Source organism: Pinus tabuliformis, chromosome 6 (assembly GCF_031772625.1).
Source record: "Pinus tabuliformis cultivar Carrire ecotype Pingquan chromosome 6, CPIR1, whole genome shotgun sequence".
In the NCBI taxonomy this organism is placed as follows: domain Eukaryota; kingdom Viridiplantae; phylum Streptophyta; class Pinopsida; order Pinales; family Pinaceae; genus Pinus; species Pinus tabuliformis.
In genome coordinates, this window is record NC_142292.1 from 68,687,922 (window position 1) to 68,712,041 (window position 24,120).

General features: G+C 39.0%; 1 protein-coding gene across 3 annotated transcripts in view; it reads right to left on the minus strand.

The window, feature by feature from the left end:
- Positions 1-1,861: 1,861 nt before the first annotated feature.
- Positions 1,862-24,120, minus strand: part of LOC149257273 (armadillo repeat-containing protein LFR-like) — a 132,955-nt gene continuing 110,696 nt past the window's right edge. For all 3 annotated transcript variants that reach the window (XM_089413878.1, XM_089413879.1, XM_089413875.1), the window contains 5 exons: positions 3,632-3,882; positions 3,032-3,137; positions 2,645-2,783; positions 2,420-2,547; positions 1,862-2,238 (listed from right to left, as the gene is read on the minus strand). In XM_089413878.1, the coding sequence (XP_089270004.1) occupies positions 1,983-2,238; positions 2,420-2,547; positions 2,645-2,783; positions 3,032-3,137; positions 3,632-3,882 (880 nt within the window). In that variant the 3' untranslated portion in view covers positions 1,862-1,982. The remainder of the gene's footprint in view (positions 2,239-2,419; positions 2,548-2,644; positions 2,784-3,031; positions 3,138-3,631; positions 3,883-24,120) is intronic.

Genomic DNA, 24,120 nt, shown 5'->3' on the forward strand with positions numbered 1-24,120 from the left:
CATAATATTAAAGTTGTATCCTTATGTTGGACAATAAAATAATGTATTTGTATCCACAAAATAATCTCAAGGAATCCTTGTAACGTCGATGGAAACTAGTTTTCTCTATGCAAAAGTTTTAAGATTTTATGACTCAACACTACCCCATGAACTTTTCACCCAAGACCTTTTTTGTGAAGAATATTGTCTTGCTCCTGGAAGACGCAGTAGTGATTTTTATCTTCAACTTCATACAATTTCCTAACAACACATGAATCATGTACAGGTCTCGTTGAATTTCTTTGCAGACTCAATTATGTGGCCTAAACAATCGCCTCACACTCCAAGAAAGGATTTTGATGGAATCATGTACAGGTCTCATTGAATTTCTTTGCAAACTCAATTATGTGGCCTAAACACTCGCCTCACGCTCCAAGAAAGGATTTTGATTTTCCATCGCAAAAGAAATTTCTTATACTCAAAGACAAGATTTCAATTTTCCATGGCAAAAGAGATTGCTTATAGGAAAAACTGGAAATAATAAGGATCAAAACCCTTCTTGTAACAGTGCAAGTAAAATTATGGTTATAATATTGGATGTCTAGCCTCAAGAATAATGAAGGTCGGTTTTCATCTAGTTATATGTACACTAGGAGTGCAATGCAAGTCTCACACATTCAACCACCACCCCCAAAAACCCCTACGACAACCTCAAACATTCGACCACCTCCAAAAAAAACCCATGGAAACCTCAAAGATAAAACACCTAATGAGAATTAAAGTAGATTTGATTGTGAAAAAATCATTATTTACTAAGTAATGGATCCAATCTTTTTGTGAATCCAAAGTTAAAAATTCATCATGCCTTAGTTATGGGTATAACCTCTTTGTGAATCCAGCATCTATGACTTAGACATTTGTGGATATTAATAAGATTTTCTTTATTTTCCTGAATCAACAAATCTCATAGAATATTACTATTCTACACCATACCACTTGTAACTTCGAACAACAAAATTTAACACCAAATGAACCAAAAAGATACATTGAATACTGCACTTGCAAAATATCTAAATATCTAATACATGAGAAAGCATGCACAAAGGAAAATAATTTGGACACTTGTTCTCAATGAAATGTGTTGTCAAGTCTCCATCACCAAATAGAAATACTACAATAATCCATTAGCAGGCGCCGTTCAAAACCCTCCTCTTCCGGCAATACTATCTGCAACACTGAACAAGTACTGCCAGATTTAAATGTCCCAATCTTCCCCTGAGGCTCGAGGGCTAGAGAAGTACTAACACCACTGCCAATTAATATGTTTTGTAAATTTTTGTTAGTATTTTGGCGTATCTACGCTTATAGGTAGATCGTTTAGATATCAAAAACACAGGCTTTTTGATGCCATTCCTTGGACAATCATGTTTTTTACTCAGCTAGTGAAAATAACCCTTCTGCAATATAATCGCTGCACCCATAATACAAAATTTTCTTAATATAATATTCTTATTCTGGTTTAGAAAAATGTTTGGCATTTTTAATGCAGTCTCAAAATAACAGTGCGATTAAATAGAACTAACTTTACAACATAACATGACTTTGAATTAACAAAATCTGGGACCAAACATTTGTCGTTCATTTTTTTTGGAGATTAGCTTGCTAAAACAGGCACGATTATGATGTCTTCGATTTACAGCATACTTCCTGAAAGCTTGTAGTTTGAATAATTTAGGAAAGTTTAGTTTCAAATGAACAGCAACCAAAGAAGCATTATTGCATGTCAAAAGAAAAAGGGAAAAGTCATTTAGCTTGGCAGTTTTTGTTGGGGAATAAGTATGCTTAGACACCTAAAAACACAGAAGGCATGGAAAAGGGCAAAAATACCAATAAACTCATAATACATTATTTTCCAACGTTGCTCATTTACAATCTCACAAGTCCCCAAATTCAAAAGAGGCAACATCCTAAAAGCTGAGTCAGAATCCCATAGAATCCACAAACTACACTCCCCATACACCACGAACTGCCCCCAGTTTAGAGTTGGCCCTTGAAGTCAACTCATACAATATCCTTGCAAAGGTATCAGAGAGGCGTGCATCAGAGAAAGCAATTTCGGCAAACTTGTTTTCATAGGTCAAGAGTTGAGCTCTGTTTTGAGGCTCACATGCCAGACTTTCTATCGTCAATGCAGCTTTCCGGCATACTTCTGATAGAGGATGAGGTGATTGGATTATCTTTAGAAGTCTCCCTATTGCCCTGTAAACAACAAATATACAAAATTATTACTGTGATAATTAATTTTAAGTCTAATGCAAAATTGAAATTTATCAATGATATTGATACAAACATCCAGCTTTTGCATGCCAAATAACACAGTGCCCAATGCCACTTCTAAATCCAGTCTCGACAGTAATCTCTTCTGAGGAAAGGAAGCTACCAGCGTTCATTAGCAAGCCTCAATCGGCAGTCCATATTGACCTCTGCAAGATTGTAAAGGGCGGCTACAGCTGCTGCCTGCGCATCTGCCCCAGGAAAACTCAGTAGATCAACTAGGCGCTTATACACCTGCCATGTATATAAAGATGAACCATAGTTAGCTATTGGAAAGCCAAATCTGGAGGAAGCAAATCTCCAACTGAAGCAATAGCTTAACCAAGTCAACCTGAGGTGCAAAAGGAAGAACAAATGGTTCATTATCTGGATTGACAATCAGTCTTCCAACCAACTCCGCAGCAGCACAGTGCCAAGCTTTAACAGGTGACTCTAGCATACCCACGATTGCCTCAACTGCCCTCTTCTCACTGTTAAAGTTTGTACAGTATGTACAAAAATGTCAGCATAGGTTCATCTGCTAAATCTTCTTCCCAATTCAAATGTTAGCTAAACAAAGAATCAATCACTAACATCACGCAATTCCATTCACCTTCTCCATTATGAAATTTTGAGCATTGAAATTTTATCAACTCTCTATAAAACATTCAACTAAAGGAACATTCGACTTTTGGGACCATGTAAACAAAATATCAAAAGCTAAGGGGTAGTTACCTACGTTATGGGAGCATGTGATGCCTTTGACGAACTGAAGATTCGCAAATTCAGAAAGGGTGCCAGATTGACAATTGTCTCGATTGCATTTGTAACAAGTTCCTCGTCCTCTTATTAATGAAAAAGTACAAAAGAAACTCAGATGCCTGTCTTCCCATCAAAAGAAATGGGTTGCATAAAACTAGACTATATTTCATTATTGAGCACTTCTTGACAAAAAGGAACTATAAAATATAAAATGAACACAGATATACGTCAAAATAAAAATAAAATAATAGTAGTAATGACGACACTGATGAACGTGAAGAAAATAATTATAAGATAATATAATCATACAAGTGACGTAAATAATAGTAGTAATGACGATGCTGATGAACATGAAGAAAATAAATATAAGATAATATAATCATACAGGTGACATAGGTAGAAGATATTATGCAATTAACTACAAGAAAGAGTAGCAATCGTGAGATAAACATTGCAGATGATGGATAGGACTCGTTTCCTTTTCTTCAGAAGAATGCTATAATCACCCATTATAAAATTTAAAACAAATATAAATCCAGCAGGCCAGGAAAGGCTTTTGAAGTTGCAGCATGCTTACCAGTATCATGGTCTTCCATGCACTGAACAATTGTCTCAAGGCAATGCCGATGTTGAGCCATTACTGACTCATTATCTGGCATAAAGGAAAAATTGCGTATAACATTTGAAGCAGCAACAGCACATTGCTGTCTCTCTGCTCGGCCCTCTTCATCAAGGTTGAACAATCCCTCTTCATCATACCACCAATCAGAACCCCTACTTTTAGTACCATCTCCTTTGTCCTCTGAAGTTAAAGCATCAGATACTGACCTATCAAAACCATCCAACAATCATTTATATAAAAAAGTCAGTAGCCTCCACAACATGAGATCTGCAACAAGTGTTAGACCCATAATCTTTTTGATTCTTTCAAAAGAAGAGAATCTTGGGCGGAACTGATACCATTTTATTTTGAATGAAAAAAGGAAACTTCGAGGTAAGAAAGGCCAGCATTGTGATTGTGTAACTTCTCTTTATCATTCTGACTTTCGAAATTTTAAGTTACAATTATTCAGTGATATCCAGAAACAGTTTCTGGCAGTTTCCAGAAATGTTTCAGCTTGGCCAGAAACTCCCGAGTGTTTCCAGCGCCACATGCTGTATTTTTTTTTCTCCTTTTGTGAAGCTGAAAACAGAAAGATAATAAAAAGTGCTGGGAGGTACCCACATTGGCCTCCAAACTCTGAAAGAAAAAAGAGGTAAAATAATGTGAAACTGAGGGTTGGGAAGATCATTTTTTAATAGTTTAATAGGATGTTGATCTAGAAGATGCACAGCAAGTTGATGATGATGGTGATGGTTCTGTGATGGATGGATTCACTGATGCTATTCACTTGCCTTTCGATATTTAAATTCTGCAGTTGTGCTTTTCTTTCCTATGAATTAGGAAATAGTATGCAATTTCATTATCTATGTTAGAGTGGTATGCAAAATGATATTTTTATTTTATTGCATTAATGCTGCATATGAATCCCATCTAACACAGATGACTACTAATCCAAGGGTTCATGCCTGCTGAGTTTAAACCCAAGCATTTATGTGACGACACCCCATCTCAACCAGACCACAACACGATGGGCTAGTACAAAAATATGAAATTAATAATTAAGGTAAAATTATTATTTGAAATTGACATTATAGAATTAAATCTCAATTTTTTGAATATTTCTACTTATTATTCTGAATGATTCATGGAAGGAATCTTCTTCCCGTTTCCCGTTCCCCATTCCCTATCATTTCCTAAGTTCCAATTTTCTCATTATTTCCTAGTGCACCTACCCCTACTATTTAGTATTTACTATTGAGTTACGAGTATACCCTCGCCACATCTATGTCGGGTCTGTTACCCAACACTTGTAGGTAACACCCATAAGAGAATTTTTTCTCCTTGATTGTCTTCAGTCAGCAGCCAGCAACCCTTTGCAACCACCAGATTGCTTGACATGCCACCATCTCCATCACCTGAGCTAGCCATTATGTGGCCTCACCCGTCTGTTAGGATCATATGTTTGAAGGTGGGCCTTCCAACCCCAAAGGTATGGCTTTTATTATGTAGTTGAGTATTTTGTTTACTTATCACGGACACTTCTGGGAATGCATTAGTGGGGGGAAATCAACGGAAAGAATGGGATTGGCCTGTACTTTTGTCCCATTGTCCAACTTGATGGTTAACCTTGTATCCTAGGATCTCCCCTATTGGTTGTGGGCTTTAGGAGTAGCACTACATGGGAAACCTCGATTTTGGTAGCGTGGTCCAGCTTCCCTACATCACATAAATTATAGGAGTTAGCCTTCCCTCCCCTTGTCCACACTTTGGGTCGAGACTGGAATGATGCCCTAAAGGTTGATGCAGCTAAAAGGAAAGTCAAAGCATAATTTGGCCACTTACAACAGGAAATGTACCATAAAATGTAAAAGATGGTCAAGGCATAAAAGTGTTGGGAATAACACTGAGAGGGGGGGGTTGAATCAGTGTTTAAAAATCAATACTTTTTCCATTTCATAATCAGATTTATATGCGCTACTTCAGTGAGGGGAACTTGCGTGTGCATGCAATTGTTCTTAAAGAAACCAGCGTATATCCAGTGAGCTTATGATTCAGTTAATTCATCATACGTTGATCTTTAATCAGTGCATCAATACATTATTAAACATTAAACAGTAACCATGTGCAATAATAATAGAATAAACCATCACACATAAGCAACACACATGAACACCAAGATTTAAGGTGGAAACCCAATGCAGGAGAAAAACCACATGCTGTTGTTGTCTCTGTCTTCTTTTTAATATAAAGAATAATCTGTTTACAATCTTGTACTGGTGCAGACTCATACCAGTATGCAGGCACCCACCTGCAGAAGGCTACAACCTTCTCTCGTTCTCCAGCTTCTACTGGAAGGGAGCTACAACTCCCTAGCTCTTGTACTAGCCGATATGTTTACCAGTATGTAGGCATCGGCCTACAAAAGGCTCCAACCTTCACTCGTTCTCCAACTGCTACTGGAAGGGAGCTCCAACCCCCTAATCTAATCACCAGCCACTACTGGCAGTTTCATAAATTTTCATACTGGATACTCCTGGTACACAACAACACAATATGAAGGCCACGTTTCATCAAATTTTCATACTGGACCCATCATTGACATTGCAGCTCAAAATTAATCATCACTGCAATACAACCATCAAATACATCTGCATCAACCAATAATTGAAACTCAATCATCAACCTCTGATATAGCTGAAACCCAATCATCAATCTCTGAATCAACTAATCACTGAAACCTCAATCAACTGACACTTAATCAAAATTCAACCAATCAACTGGAACAGACAGATCACTATAACCAATACATAGACCTGAACCCATAGCACAGCATCAACAACCAGAACCAACTGCAACCTCAAAAATCATATGTCAAAATGTATACGCTACTTCAATGAAGCCAACCTGCATGTATACGCTACTTCAATTAACCCAACCTACGTATACCTCTAAAAGTACTGAATCATAAAACCTCTGAACCAAAATTGTACCAACCAATGACATTCTGAAGATCTACTGTCATATTACAGAGATCTAAACAGACAACAGCAAAGATCACCCTTCTCACTTAATCAATCAATCAATCAGACTCAATCTCCTTATGCATTCAGTTCTACTTTCAAATCTAAGAAGACATCATTGACAAACAACAGCACTGATCAGATAGATCAGTCATCTCTAAACATCAAGCTTTTCTTTTGCATACGCTACTTGGAAGAGCCGAACCAACGTGTATACGCACCTTCACCAAAGCGAACCAGCGTATAGATCTGCAAATACTTACTTATAACTTCGTAGCTATTCCAAACTTCAGACATACCCAGATCATAGCATTTAAAGGACAAAACATTTGTTAGCACTCAAATCTAGCCTATCCATTATCAGATCGCATAATGATAAGTCATTATGATCCTGATCCATCATTAGATCTCATCCATCATCAAACACTCAAGTGCATACTTAACTTAGTTCAGATCGAGCAAAGCATCAGAAACTCATAACATGCATATTTGCTTTTGATCTAACACTTCATAAGATATTCATTACTTGTGCCCTTAGCCCTTTGATCTTCTCCTCCTTATATAGATTTAGCCTTTCTCAATAACTTGGACCAAAACAACACTTGACCTCTGGTATTCTTAGACGGGATCAAGTAACCATTATTCCACCCAATATTGTGGGCTAATACAATGGTATGGACCCTTGGTAATCTTTAACTTTAATTTACCTTAATTTTCCATCCCATATGCGCTTTTACTCTTGTGAGAATGTGTGCATACGTATATGCTCTTTTTGTACAGTGAACCCGCTTGTACAATGGTATGGACCCTTGGTATTCTTTAACTTTAATTTACCTTAATTTTTCATCCCATACGCGCTTTTACTCTTGTGAAAGTGTGTGCAAACGTACACGCTCTTTTTGTACAGTGAACTCGCGTATACAACTTAACATACCTGAAAACATTCTTTTTCCTCAATTGCTTGATTCTGATCTGTAGTCCTTTGTTCCATCATCCTATTCTTCTGTACCATTACTTTGTTACCTCTGAATAGACCTATTATAATGTGATTTGCCATTGTATATTACTTCTAAACTGATTTCTTTGAACTGCCCTGCAATTTGTCACATCTGTAAACACAATTGCCATGCATTCTGTCACATCTGTAAACACAACTACCATGAATTCTGTCACATCCTGTTTATACTTTTATCAATTAGTCCATTCATCAAAGAACAATTGTTATCAAGGACAACACACACTAACAATCTCCCTGTATCAAACCTTTGACCATTATTTCCATCATTTTGTCACCTTTGATCTGTCTTGTAGATTCATCTAGTTACCATATACTTGTTCTGCTACAAGTGGGTTGCCATCAAGTACAACACATGCATCATAGTGCCAACAAAAAGTTTAGCACATGGGCAAAAGTCAAGCATGAGGTCTACCCCTATCATTATGGCCATCACCTTGGATCTAGGGCCCGCTTATGTGAACTCCCTGCATCATTAAGGAACCCATTATTGTCCCAACCCCTGGTGGGCGATGAACTGCCCAACCTTAAGGTGGTATCCACTGTTATATCATTCACATCATGCTCTCATTCCCTAGAACCCCGAGGTTATAAAAAGAAAAATCAATAAAAGGAAAAAGGCATATGAAGAAGGGTGGAAAAACAAAGGTTGGGATAACTCTGTTGTTCCACCAAGACTTCGATGCGAGGAGATGTGGGTGTGGGGAGACGCACAGGGAGGACGTGTGGGAGTACCCTCAAATTTTAGGGAAATTTCAGGGGTGCGGGGGGGTGTAGGGGTATATATATAATTCGAGTTCATATTCAATAATGAAAGCATAAATAAACTAATAGTAATACATTGATCCACACATAAATTTAAATTCATAATTGAATTAAATAATGGCATACATTGATCCATCCTCATCATTCATTTTGATACATACGTATGACATACTCATCATTCATCCATACCATGAGATTCAATAATGAAATATGCAAATACATTGATCCATATCAATCATCATTCATCATTAATCATTCTATAATCTACATTGATTTAAAAATTCATCAATCATCATTCTAGAGGAGCTCGACGATGGGCAAGAGAGTAGAGCTCGACAGCTGTAGGAGAGCACAGCTCAACGGCGGGCAAGAGAACACAACTCGACCGCATCAAGAGACCACTCAGCAAAGCTCAACGATGGGCAAGAGAATTTGGGAAATTAATAAGTTTTTTAATATATAAATTTTCAATTTTTTTATATTAAGTGTTATTAAACAAATTCAAGGGGGGGCACCCAGAAGCACCCCCTTTTGGGGAGTCGCATCCCCCACATTGGGGAAACGCACCCCCTGCATCTCCCCACGACTCCTCAAAAGGGGTACGTGGGGTGCGAGGAGTGCGTGCACTCGATCCTAGGGGACACATCCCCGTGGAACACTGGATAACTCATGTACCATGATTGCTCCCTCCTACATCTGTACACCCAAGTGTGGGTTTCCCTCATTATAGCTACCATTGTACCATGGCATGTGGCTTGGAGCCTTCCCTGTTACCCCACTCTCTTCCATCACTATTTCACATGACACCTGCCATCTAATGGATGTACCATGGACCTGTCACTCCCCTAGAGGGTGAAACCACCTAATAGGGTCCTTGATTAACCTCCTCCTTGAGCCTGGAGACACTTGTACATTCTAAGCCCATTATGGAAGAGCATGCCACTATGAAGTGTCCACTTGGTTCTATGATTTGTTCGCTCATTTGCTCAATTGCACTAATGAATTGTAGTGCTGGAAGGCGAGGAGACGCATTGGATCTTAGATAGGATTTTAGTTGGGTCTTCATCTTGGGGTTTCGTCTCCCTATACGGGACCCAAGCCCTCCAGAAGGTCTTAATGGCATTTGTAGGATGAGCGTTGAGAGCCATGGGCCTCTACTATAGCAGAGAGCAGTTAGCCACGCCATGGGATCCTCAGCACCACTTATTGCTTGCTCGTGTCCCAATTGTTTGATGATGATAATGCACCTCGACCACCTTGCCCAACCGGATACACACTTGCTCCACACACTTGGCAGTTGATCCAGACCTAAATGGGGTTTTTGTCTCACCTAGAGAGACAAGGGAGGGCTTGCATCATTGTTCCAGCTCTTACAGATGGAGCACAGACTTGTTCGATTCAATTGGAGACCCATGCGATTGTTCTTTGTGCCCCCACAGCCACTTGGGAGCACCACGGGTGACTTGCTTGGAGATCAAGGGGCCACCCCCTTCATCACCATTATTAGAGCCCTCCTATTCATTATGGCACATGAGGGACTTCATTTGGCATTCCAACAACCCTTCTAGCTACTTTCCTTTCATTTCGGTTTCTTGAGAGGCTGATTATTCATGTTATGGAGCTATTTGGTGAGCTTGTCACCAAAATAGGGTTGTTTTGCACATTATTTTATTATAGGGGTATCATTAGGCCATTCAAACTCCTTAGAGGATTGTATAAATATAAGAGAGGCATTCTCTCTCATTCATCATCACTTAGATTTGGGAATCTTTCTAAATATTTCAGAGCTACAATTTGTGGAATGATTTGGATGATTAAATGCATTTTGATGTGTGGAATATTTTTGCTATCTCTCTTGGAGCTTCTATTTGGCATGTTTATGGGTATATATACTCTTTTTGTCATGTAAGTGTTCTTTTCATGCGAACTTCATAATGTATGGAATGCTATGTCATGATTTTACTTGTGCCCTAAAAATTAATGTGAATTTATGAAACACTTGTAATTTTGGCTCATTGCATATGTTATTAATCTTGACAAGAAGAACAAATTTTCCTAGGGGTAGGCCTTGCACCTTTTACCTTGAAACTCCATCAAATCTTGCATATTGAAGTATAAAAGTCTAAAGTTATTGTGAAGCTACATACACAAAGAGCATAGATACTTTTTTAGGCCTCCTTAAAGAGTGAAGTTCCTAAATCTTGATCATTTCGACTCCAATCTTCCCAGTAGCTGGTCACTGGTCCTAGACCCTTGGTGATCACATTAACTTAACGAAATATCATTCTTTAACCTCTTTTCTTCCTCTTTCTTCATCCTCAATAGGGAGATTTTCTAGGGCTTGGTGTGAAATTTTAGGGAGGAATTTTAGGATTTCGTCCAAACAAGTTTCTTCATTTATGTCTCCTCTAGGCATCCTCCAATTTTGAACGAATTTTCACAATGGAATTTCATATAAATTGATGCCCTAGCTATCACACCAAGAGGGAACTCTTGAAGCTGCTTTGACTTGGGGATTTCTTGAAGGTTTTCACTTTGTAGTTCATCATTCAAAACCTTTTCTCTTAACTATAAGTGATCATTGGATGAGCCTTTACCACGGTATATCTCTCAACCCTAGGTCTCTTATAGTATTTCTCTCAAGGGGTTTTTCTTGGAAAGTCACCTTAACTTCTCCCAAAGCTCACACTTTAATTGAATGAGTCATCCTTGCCTCACTTTGAATCCTAGTATACACACATCAATCACAAGTGAGGGATTTTGGAAGTCTTGAACTTAGGCATTCACCATTATTGAATATTCCCAAGCCCAAGGTAATCCTTCATAAGTCTTTCTTGGGGAGCCTTTCAGCTTTTCTTTAAGCATTTGAACCATTAATTGAGCCTCTCCTTTGAATGGACCTTGGAAATCACGTTATACCTTGCCATTGATCCTATCATTCAAGTGATTTCCTCCATACCGGGACTCCTCCCATCAATTAAAGTCCGTAAAGTGCAGGGGACATCAACTGGGGTGACAGTGGGTCCTTGTCCCGTTGTTGCCATTTGGTCTAGTAGTTGTCCGTTAGGTACTCCTCCTAGGGCCCCTACTAGATTGAGCGGTAACAAGGCCCTCACCATTCCCATTTCCAAAAAGTCAATCATGTCATTCCCCATCTCTTGTTTCCAAAAACTTGTAAAATGTAGCATTTATTCTCCTGCCAAATCAAAGGAATTTTGAACTTCAAAGGTCAATAAGCTCTCAACATCCTCTAACACATCCAACGCAAAAAAAAATTATTATAGAACACCTCACTTTCTCTCCACTTAAACAACAGAAAAGAAGAAACTTTATGCACTCCCCACTTGCCTACTTGCACTAGTTCAAAACTTTGGTAAAAAAAAAGTGATAACAGAAACCAACAATAACCAACTTTGCATACATACAAAAAGTCATCATATCATTAGAAAACTAGCATATATAGTTATTTATGTTCTATCAGAAGAATATTTATACAAGCATCATAAGGCTTCCAAAGTCCAACATATGAAATATCATTTTTGTGATTATTTGCATAGAATAGGTCATTAATATATGACCCATATCCATGAATATTAGTCACATTGACCAATTCTCGTGATTTTGAATAGTCTAGTTAGCACTCATTACATTGGGCTGTGCTCACAACAGTGAAGATGCGACACTGAAACTAGTGAAATAAGACTACCCAAAAGGTCACTTATCCCAAGACTCCTCTGGCTCAAGCACACTTAATTACGGAGGTTTCCACACAATCAAGCCCATTTGCAAAACCTTAGCAAGTAGTGTGCCTCGTGTAATATTTAGTTGCAACTCCCTTCACTCTTATCTAAGCATCAAGGAGCATCCACAATCCAACATATATCATTTTCTGAATTATCTGTATAGAGTAATTCATTAATCTATGACCCATACCCATGAGTATTAGTCGCAACTCGCAACTAACCAATTTCTCGTGATTTTGTTAAGGTGGTTGTCTATGAACCAAGTGCCATGACCCATCTTCCTCCCCTTGCCTCCACAAAACCTATTATGAACTCCTTTGCTATAAAAAGTAAACCTTTCTCTCCCAAAGGATATGGGAACTTTGTGAGGCCCTCTGCCACTCACCAAAAGCCTTATGGCACACTCTTTTTCCTAGACACAATGCCATCCTGCCCAACCTTGATCCCCAATCACTATTCTCTCACACAACCTCCCTTTATGACATTCTTGGACAACCAATTATCCGGATCTCCCCCCAGACACCCCCCTCATGCCACTTTTTCTCTGAGAGGGACATCAAGAGAGCGGTCAAAGCTATGAGTATCGATAGAGCAGTAGATAAGGAAGGGCTTCAATTTGAATTCTTTAAACCTGGCATCCAGTCTCGAGTCTTATATTGCCAATTTATTTAACCATGTGGTGTGTTCAAGCTTCTCCCCTCTTAGACGAGACACACTATTCATCCAATCCACAAATCAAGTAGTGTTTTTGATCCAAACAACTATCAAACTATTCTGGTGGGTCATACATTCTCCAAGCTTTATGTCATAGTCTTACACCAATGGCTCTCTGAGGGGTTGTAAAGTCATTATCTTAGGGCTCGCAAACAAGCAGGTTTCCAGCCAAACTACTAAACGAATTATCACATTTTCACTCTCCCAACCATTATTGAGGAGGCTTGTCATCGCTTGATTGTAAATTGTTGTGGATATTCCACTGGACAATTCATCACAACAGATCTGATAAAATTATGCTTCAAATTCCAAAAATCTACACTTACAGTTTTATATCTCTTTAGATTTATAGATCTATAGATTATTGTTAATAAGTTAATAACATATGCATGTGAATTAAAATTATGTAGAAAATAGAGAATGGTGAAATAAAAGCTCACAAACACATTTAACACATGATATGACCTAGGAAACCCTTTCGAGAAAAAACCCAGCTAGAAGGTGAGGTCGCTCCGTTCTCTTTCTCTGAATGGAAAATATGACTGTGAGTACAAAGAAGTATGCCTTGTGGCCTGAGTACAAAGAAGTATGCCTTGTGGCCTGTGGGCTACTACAGTGTACAATTCCTCTCTGTGCTCTATCTCCTATCCCTCTTGGCTATTTTTGCTTAGCTATGAAATGAATGCACTCGAAAGAATGAAACCCCTTTTCCTCCTAGTGGCTCGATTATAACACAGCCCAATAGCCTACTAGTGGTTATGTTTCACTACCTCAACTCTTAAACAGAGTTACAATATAGACTCTTCTAGTGTCATCCACATCATAATCACATGGCTAGCCCCCTTTTCATGAATAATGGGGGCTGACATCGCATCCTCTTGAATTATAGTGGTGAAAACGGGAGGGTCAACTTCTGAGTGGCATAACTTTCGCATACAAACTCTAATTGACATGATTCTTGCACCGTTGGAAAGGTCTCTATGTGTAGAATAGGAAAAAAAAAAAGCGCTACGCAAAAGCAGCAAAGTTTTACCCCCACAAAACGTCGTTTGATACCTCAAAATGCTCCTGAAAGGATTCAAACCCCAATTTGCCAAACTGGGTCTTGCTAGTAAAAAGGGTCATGTGAGCTAATTCCTCCACTTTTTCCACTCTAAAGTATCGAGAAGGATGACAAACAATATAATGATCCAATCTGAATCATCGCTCTTCAAAGGTTTATAATTGCTTTGTAGACTTCCTGAAAGCTTTTGACATAGTTTCGATTGAGGCATTATTCCAAAGGCTCTACGACATTAGCATACCCAAGACCCTCCTAGCAACGATTATGAGACTGTGTGAGTCGGTATTGGGACGCCTCAAGATGGTAAACGTCCTTTCCAATTTCATCCAAAGTACTATCAAGGTAAAACAAGGTTGCCCCCTCTCACCAACACTCTTTGGTAGTTATACTGATGAGTTGGAGTCTTTCCTACATGAGCATATCTAGGAGGGGGATGGTTGTCATCTACACTAAGTGTTGATTTCGCTCCTTTTCATAGATGACTTGGTATTGTTGGCTTCTACCCCTGTGGGCTTGTAGAGATAGATCGATGCACTATCCATCTTTTATGACCTTTGACAATTGATAGTCAACCTAGGTAAAACTAAGGTTTTGGTCTTAAATGCATCGAAGAGATCTCTTACAAAGTTACATTTCTACTACTCAAGTGTGGAGATTGAGATAACCACATCTTACACCTACCTAGGAGTACAATTAATGTGGCCTCGTTTTGTAATGCGATAGGCCCTCTAACCTTAGCTTAGTAAAGGATATTGTTCCCTGGCCCTCATTAAGAGACAATGTTTCCAGAGTCTATTTCAGGACATCTTGTCCAAACTTCAACTCATGGAGGTGATTATTAGACCGACAGTTATTTATGGCTTTGAAGTCGGGGGGTCAAGCTTGTTGCAAGCTCGAGCTTAGAGAGAGTCCAAACACTGCTTCTCATATGCATAATTTGTTGCGAGTGGACCCATTATTTAGGCAGAGTTCAGTGTTCACCCATTTCACCTTGAGATCTTTTTCCGTCTAGTATCTTTCCTTCATAGAGTTAGGTCTACTCTACCATAGAGAGATAGAAGTACTCCTATCTTTCTCTTTGCTCATCGGAGGCTCTTGCTTCAACTCCCCCCCCCCCCAAGACGTGCTTGAGGTTGGTTCTCAAAGGCATCTCAACTTCTTCAATCACTCTCCCCAGAGCACCTTCCCCCATTCAAATTTTCCCTTGATGCAACAAGCCATGCCTTGCCGACTCGTCGGGTATTGAATCAGGCCATCAGAGAGGATATATACAAATTGTATATTTAGGTCACTTAGGCCTCCCCTCTAATGAGCCTGGGCTTGAAGATGTCCTTCTACTTAGAGCATTTTTTGGATCTGCAGGATGGCATCATAGTCTGCCCCCCTGCACATGTAGGCATTAGCTGCATTTGTTTAGGATCCCACTAGGACAATTCCAAGTTGGTTCTCATAGACTCTCGATAAAGATTAACCACCATATACCACATATAAATGGGATTTTCCAAATGTGCCATCTACAGGAGCTAAAGACAGAGATGCACCTCATTTCTAGGTGCCCCCTATACTATGAGAACAAAGGAAGCTATCACTGCCTATATCGAGATTCAAGAGGGGCTTCCTCTCTACCTATGTCACCAGATTTGTCCCCCCCTCCACGTGTCGCAAATCCATCGTGTTAGACACAATTCTCTGTTGACACATGTCCGATTCGCCGTTTGTGAGTGTTCAAAGTTTGGGATTTGTGTCAAGGGGTCTGATTCGTGCCGAGAGAGAATTGCCCTTTTTGGACACGTGTCCACCGAAATTTTTCTGCATTTGTCCATTTGCATTCGATGTTTGGGTGTCGTGGCACTGTGGGAGTGATCAACAAAGGAGATAGGAGTGTTTGGATAATGGTGATACTCTTAAGGGGTCATCCTCCACACCAGCAGATGCATAGATTACATTGGATACAAAGGAGGAGGATGCAGAAGAGAGCAGTTGTGGTACTGATGCTAAGTTTGATGTTGATGAGCTATAGGCATAGCCTATAGCCTATTGGCAGCAGCCTATGAGATTCTTCCTTCCTATTCTATGGTTTTGAGTTCTAGTGTCTACCTTGTTTTGTATTTTCTATTTTCCATTGGCATTCCTAATTAGGAGTCCTTGGGACTCAATACCTATGCAATGAATTTTTAATTTTGATGACTTAATGAGAAAACTACAGTTTATGGTTAATTTCTTGTGTTTGTCCAATGTCAATTTATCATATTCGTCATTGATGTAGTAGTAAGTGCTAGTTGTAAACTTGTATCATTGATGAATCATGATTGTATGCATAATGTTACAATGTACATGCATCATCAAATTTGTATCATCATGAGAATTTAAGTACCATCTATTAATTTTGTAATATAGATATTATATATATAGTATATAATGTGTCCTGCATGTCAGGTTCCCGGGGGTCTCTGTGTCCTGTGTTGGACTCTCATATTTGCGTGTCCAACGTTTCTCGTGTCACCATGTCAAGTGACTTAGCTCTCTACCTTCTTCAAGTACCAAGGCCAAAATCCTCTTCATCAAGTATATTTTCAACCATAAATCTTAGTTCTTGCACATCATGCCCCGCCTCAAGACGATCATGACTATCATATAATTCCACATGGATTCGTCAAATGAGAACCACAAGCAACGAGCAGAAGTTCAAGGTGCACCAAACAATAGAAGGGTGAGATCTTGAGTCTCTTCTTAGCCCCCCCCCCTCAGAGGGATCGACAGATATCATCAAATTCAATGATTTCAAACCATACATCAATCCCCATGCCCTCAGAGCACCAAAAGGACCAGCTCCAAATAGTGCCAAAGCAAAGCGCCCCTAGTTTGTCTGATTATCTCCCAGCACCATAAGAGTGGCCAAAGATGTATTTAAATTTTAGAGCTTCTTTATTTCGACCTCAGATGCTAGAAGTATCCCTTGCTCCTACATCCCCCCAAGGATCATATGACCAGACTCATTGTTGGTTCTAGGAGACTTCAACAGTGAAAAAGTGCCCAGTTTGCCTCCCGCACCATCGATCATCAGACTCAGGAGCCCTTGACACCTTTAGCTCCATCACTAAATATTCCCATCCCACTCATTCCTCCTTGGTAAGCTATTGATTATTTTATATCGTGCCACAATATTTTATAGGTGTGTCATGACAACACTATCGCTTGTTTCTTTCTTCCTTTATGTTCTTTTCAACATTTTCTAGGAGTTGTGCCTGCACTCCCACATTGTACTTATACTAATTGTACTCTTCTTTAGTCCCATTGAGCTACTTTTGTGGTCATTTGTTGGACATTAATAAAACTATCTTATCTTAAACCGTAATGGAACCCTCCCTTGCATGTGTGTGCAAGGAAAAGTGTTCGACCTCTCAGAGTTTTTTTCACTCTACCAATAAAGGGGCTTGACACATGTCCACCAAACCAAATTAGTTTAGGTGGACCTTAATAGGATTCTCTATCCTTGTATATCTTGTTGTAAACTAACCATATCCTTGTAAAGAGACATTCTAAAGCTTGGTAACATTTATTTCATCTCAAGACTCATTCTTAGAGTGAATTATTGGGTTTTGGAACCAATCATTAATCTCCTCTATGTTGCAGGCAACGTGGACCAAGGGGGGGTTTCGTCCTAGTTTCAGGCCTGAAACGCGTTCCACGCGGGCTTGAAATGCATTTCAGGCTATACGGACACGTTTCCTGAGGAGGAAATGCGGCTTGTGCAGTGTTTCAAGGCCATATGGGCATGTTTGTGCTCAAAAAAAAAAAAAAAAAATTAGCACATGCCCTGAAGCCAAGATTTTATGATGAAGAGCTTATTGCTCAAAGCAATTGGAAAAGGAAGGCACCCCATAAGGATAGAGAGGTCGCTAATGGGGTGAAACAAGCCCTTATGAGAATGCTTCCATCTCATCTACACAGGGAGGTGAAGGAAGAATTTGCTAGTTTTGCAGCAGGATTAGATAATTATTCAAATATAGCAGCTTTGGAAAAGAGAAGCACCATGAATCCAGTTAGGTGGTGGATTTGTCATGGAGCAAATGGTGTACATTTGCAAAACCTTTCCATTTGTGTTCTTTCACAAGGGGCAAGTTCTACATCAGCAGAAAGGAATTGGAGCACCTATGGTTTTATTCATTTTGTGAAGCGCAATAGGTTGGGTTCACATAAGGTAGAGGATCTTGTTTATGTGCACTCCAACCTTTGCCTTGCATCTTGTAGGGGTCTAGAATATAGTAGTGGTCCTTCTAAAGAATGGGATGTGGATCCAAAAACTCTTGATTTGGAGCTCTCTCTTGTTGCCCCGAATATTGAAGACAGGGAGCCTAGAAGTGGAATTGGCCCATCATTTTCTTCCGCTGCACCATCCACCATTGAGCATGCTCCTATTTTTGACGAGGATTATGATGATGAGGATCAAGACTATTAGTCTTTATTGTTTACTAGATTGAGCTCATGTTTTATTTCTATATATGTTCATTGTCCACAGTTTGATACTTGTTGATGTAGCATTGTACTTGCAGCCTCATATATAAAGGTTGATTTTGGATATATATTTATTAGCCTCGTTTATCAAGGTTGTTTTTGGATATTACTACATTCATTATGTGATCATTCATGAGTAAATGTGATGTTAGTATGTTTCATCATCATGTATAATTGATAGACTTATAGTTTATGCAATGACATTGGACAATGTAATCATAATGTAATAATGTATCATGTATGATTTATGATTGCACATAACATTTCTTAAATGTCCCAACATATATAGTTTTATATATATACGTGATAGACATATATATATATATCACATTTCCCTGTTTCCAAAATTTGGGGGGTCACATTTCATACTCGTACTCATTTGCTCGTATCATGCAACTTAGAATCTCCTCCATTAGGTTACCTCTTCCAGTGCTTCCTTGAGTCTGTCACTCTTGTTCCTGTCCACTCCTTTAGATATTCCCTAGCTTTCGTAGGACATACTTCTATAATTTTGTTTTTCAATTAGCATATCTATGTGGAATTTACCATTTCTCTTCTTACTTAAACTCCTTTCAACCCTCCAACACTATTCCCCTTCCCTCCTCCTCCTTGTTGCTACTAAAATCCAACATGCATCAGACATAATATAGGTTGCCTACCAAAGACAAAGAAGCTCCTGATTCTACTCTTGCTTGAGTTCCCAATAATCATTATGAGCTTGCAACCAAAATCTACAATTAAATGTTTCTTTCTCTGATTCTCCTTTTCTTTTGCCTATCATGGTAACTTCACTTGATCATTCATTCACTGCCATTCATTATTTCACATCCTTGTCAAGGTGCCTCTACTCCTCATTAATCTCACACTTCTACCCTAAAATTTGTGACTTTGAAAGGTTATTCCATTATTACATTTTATCTGAATTCCAAACTTAGAGGAGCACATTTCCTTTAATCTAAGTCACCTAACTCGAGTTTGTGTTTGACTTTGGTGACCATGAAGTTTTGGGAAAAAAATCAATAATGCAAATAGTTACCCACCCACATGTCTAGGTAACCCTATGAAAAAAGTTCTCCTATGATACAGTTTGCAAACCAACAACCCTATCATGATCCACAAATAGCCAACCCCAAATGTCACTTCTCATTCACTCTCTAATTAGTGCATTCATTCATCTAGCTTGCTCATCCAATGAAGGTGGGTCATCTATTGTGAAGCACATTAACCATTTTTATATTCAAGTGCTTTCATTTGATGTTTAAGTGCATTCTAATATGGATCACAAGTTGAATTGGATGACATACTACTATTGGTTGTATTCTTGTTCCCTTGCTTCACCTTGGTGGTTATCACTTGCCCCTAGTCCAATGTGACCCTCCTTCGAGCCTTTATTTCATTGTATAGGATGGGCACAAATAGGAGGCTCTAATTATGGTCATGTTCCAAGTTATCCATACTTAATATTTGTCATCTTTCGCTTCTATTTTGTCCTATCTTTGAATGGTGGTTGTCAAGTGCTCGTGTTGGTTCATTGTTGACCTTGTCTTATGAGAAACAAGGGTTGTAAATCCCTAAGGCTGATGCAATTGCAAGAAAATAAAAAACATGAGCCAAATGTTAAAATGTGAAAGAATAGTAAGGGTGTAAAGCAAGAAAAAGCTAAATTATAGCATGCTCCACCCCCTCTTATATAGCCACTCATTCCTAAGAGTATCCATGCATATCATGCCTGTCAAAGTAAAGGGAACTCTCTATGAACATCCAACCCCGATGAAGCAATAAATTGCTCTTCACCAAAAGGGGTTATCTCATTATTAAATGATAATCAATGAAGCATGTTAAACAAGCTAGAAAAATATGAGTGCTTGGAAAAACAAAGGTGGGGAAGGTAACTCGGGAAAGCTAAGTGCTCCCTCTATAAAGGCATTCATGAACAATAGCTTGATATAACCTAGCATAAGACTATAACTCCATTCATGAAGCACACCTCAATCCATAACACCCATCATATACACCTATCTTCTGAAAGGATCAACTTAGGAATTGTTCCACCCTTTAGAGTTCGAAGTACGTAATAGGGCCATGTAATAACCCTCCCATACCTAAGCATGGTAACTTATGTACAAATCATAAGCTAGGAAGACATTTGAAGATGATGCTTGTGTGAAGTACTTTGATGCCTTTAACATTGAATATGGCCCACTTTGATACTCTTATGGTTTTTGCACCCATAATGTTGATCTCACTTGATTTTGTGATTATGTGTTAGATATTTGTTCCTAGGTACAACTGTCATCCCTTTGGGGATTGTACGATGCTTCTCCAACACCTCAAAGGAGTCGTCTAGCCCCATTGATGATGACAGGAGGCACGTTGACAAAGGATTGTGAGTACTAATAAAGGAGCATTGACCTTGGGATGACTTGGCTCAATTAATGACACTTTAACGTACTTCCAGGACCTTGGATGTTGTCCTTTAGAGCCAATACAATGCCTTGAAAACAAACGCACCCCATAGATGGCAAGGCACCTAGTCGATGGGCGTTGCCCTATTTCAAGGATATTTGATGATGATGATGACATGGAATCCTTTTGCAGGGAATTGTACACTCTTCACCTTGATGCCCCATGACATAGGCATCCTTATTGATGATTTTGGGTTGAGGAGGCATTGCTTGATGATGAGGCATTTGTTTGATAAAAACACATGACATTTAGAATGAGATGCACCCTTTGGAGCCATTTATTGCAGTTTTCATGTAGAATGGTACCTTTTGGAAGATTATGTCACCCTTGGAGGGCATTTAACTCATACTTATGGGTTAATTGAGGCATAATTTTATTTATAGCATTGATTCAGCTATCATTGGAAGTCAACTTATGACCCATCTAACTTATAATCATGATTTATTATTAATTTATGGATTTTAAACTAAATTAGGGATAATAGACTTGGTTACCCTTGTATAAATAGAGGGAAGTTGATTTCTCGTGGACCATTGTCACTCTTGGAGATCAACTCACACTAGTAACTTGCCTTTTCTCTCTTGTGTGTTATCGAGCACTATTGTTGTGAATTCCTCTTGGAGGATTCTTCATGGACGGTTCTCTCTCTTGAATGATTATTGTGATTCTTGATGATATGTGCTATGTTAATGTAAGTTATCTTCTTCCATCTTATTCTTGTTGATGAATCGACATTTAATGAAATGTTCACCAAGGTTTTTTTGATGTTTTATCATTTATGGCTCTAAAATCCCCTTGCACAAGATTTTCATCAAGTTTCTCTTAAGGTGACCTAAGTTTATCTTCCTCCCTTTCAATCTTCAAATAACATAGGAGGACTCTAGGGTTAAAGAGTTGAGGGACACAAGTTTGTCTCTCTTAATTTCTATGAATCCACATCCATCTCTTTGCTTCCAAAGTTTTTAACTCGTCGACTACATTAGCCCTAGATTGAGAAAGTGTTAGCCTTATCTGTTGTGCCAATTTTTTAAAACCCTAAATATTCTCTTCTTTAATTAGTTCTATGGAAAATTAGGGTTTAGTTACAGCAAAATCATTTATTTTCATTATTTTCTTTGGATATTATCATCCTTAGGTTATGAATCGTATGCAGTTTTTTGAAAAACTAAAAATACCCTTCTACATGCATTTTTAGCCATAGATTAGAGCTGATGTCTAGGGCTTATTTTGTTGTTATATGTGTTTTTCATCATAGAAAATTGTTGTACTCTTCCCTCTTGTTAACTCATTGATTAGACCTAATTTAACACTTCTTTATCATAGATTATGGGGCTTTTCCTTATTGTAGTTATGCACAAATTGCTTGCTACAATTTCTTGTTTAAAACCCTAATTTATGACGGCCAAGTATAATTTCTTGATTGTATGTGTTTGGGAACTTATTTGAGCCTATATAGATTGACCTAACCCTTTAGATTGAACCATAAGAACCCTTGAACTCATTGTCTTGGAATTATACCTTAATCCACCCAAAACCCTAATTATTGCATACTTATTCACGGGTGAAATCTTGTTGTGGAACCCTAGGGGAGCATTTAACTTAAGTCAAATTGCACTACTAGATCCCTAAAATCTACTAGGTAAATGTCCCTTATGGTGGATTATGTCCAACCACTAAAACAAGAAGTAGTTGATGAGGTGATAGTGGTAACTCGCCCCTTATTGCGCTCAATGCGCTCAATCTAGATTGCTTAGTGAAGCTTTGCACTAAGGCACTAGATTTTGCAGTAACACAAACTGTGATAAAATTCAATATGAAGTTCGAGAAATTATACAATTCAAAATTTTCAAACACCAACATAGATCCATCTTAAAACCTAGATCTATCAAGCACAAAGAGAGATCAAATTTCTTAATGTGTAGACATTTTTATCATTTAATTCCATGTCATCACATTAACAAATTTGATCCCTCTCAGTTCTTGATAAATCCAGGTGTTATAGCGACTACAACCACCCTCCAAAATTTTGCCTTAACCTATTTTGGAGCCTCCCTACCAACCTTACACAACACTTTGTCTTGCTTCGTCAAGTACTCAAGCTTCAGTGTTTTCCTCGCACAAAGGCAGCCTATCAATCACAGTTGATCCATTCCCCTCACAGGCTGCTCACCCGGACTTGGTCCAGCTGCAGGCTGAGCAGCTTCCCCTTGAAAATTGCGCATTTCTGGAGGGTAACCAGCCTTCCCTCCAGAAATTGCGCAATCCTCTCTGGCAGCCTACTGGATTCGCACAGAAATTGTGCAATCCTCCTGGGCAGTCAACCCAGCTCCCAGCCAGGAATGCACATTTTTCCCAAGCAGTTGAGCAACTACATGCATGAACAGTCTGTTTGACCAGTTCCACCCGGGACCAAGGAAACTTGACTTGCATGCATGCATGACTTGCTCTTCCCGAAATAGCAAGAGACAACATGCAAAAGGCATCCCATGATTCAGGGAGCTATTTTTAGCAGTCGGGGGTTACATGCAAAGTTGTTTTAGAAGTTTCCCCCCAAGTGTCATTTTTTTCCTAAATTTGTGGCATGCGTGTCAAGAGACCAAACTTATTTATTCAATGCATCAAAGCTCATTCATTCACATCGATCTTGGAGCTCTGACATCCCACAGCACATCCAGGACTCTTCGACACATCTGGCTCAACTATTCATGGGTAAGTGGCCTCAACTTATCTTTTTTAGCATTTTTGTCGCTTTTGTGTATTCGCTTGTGTGAGTGTCATTTGCTTGATTTCTCTGAATGCTTGTTGTCGTTTACATGTATACTAGCTTGTCCTAGCTCTATTTCAATTTTCGTTGCTATCGCAAACTGTTTTGCATGGACGTTCACCCAACCGGCGAACTGCCTCACCCACATGCATGCATGCACTATCAATCACTTCTTCTATCACTTAGTGTCACCATGCATTCACTGTCTTATTTGCTTTCAGTTGCCCGTCGGCAAGCTAGGCCAACCTTGGCCCGGGCTCTGCCTTCACCAAGGCTGCATTATGCAATCTAGAGAAGGAAGGCTCACCTTCCTCTCCAGAAATGCGCATTCCTGCCCAACACTAGCCTCCAGGACTGTTTTGCGCATTTCTAGAGGACAATGGTTGCTTGGCCCAAG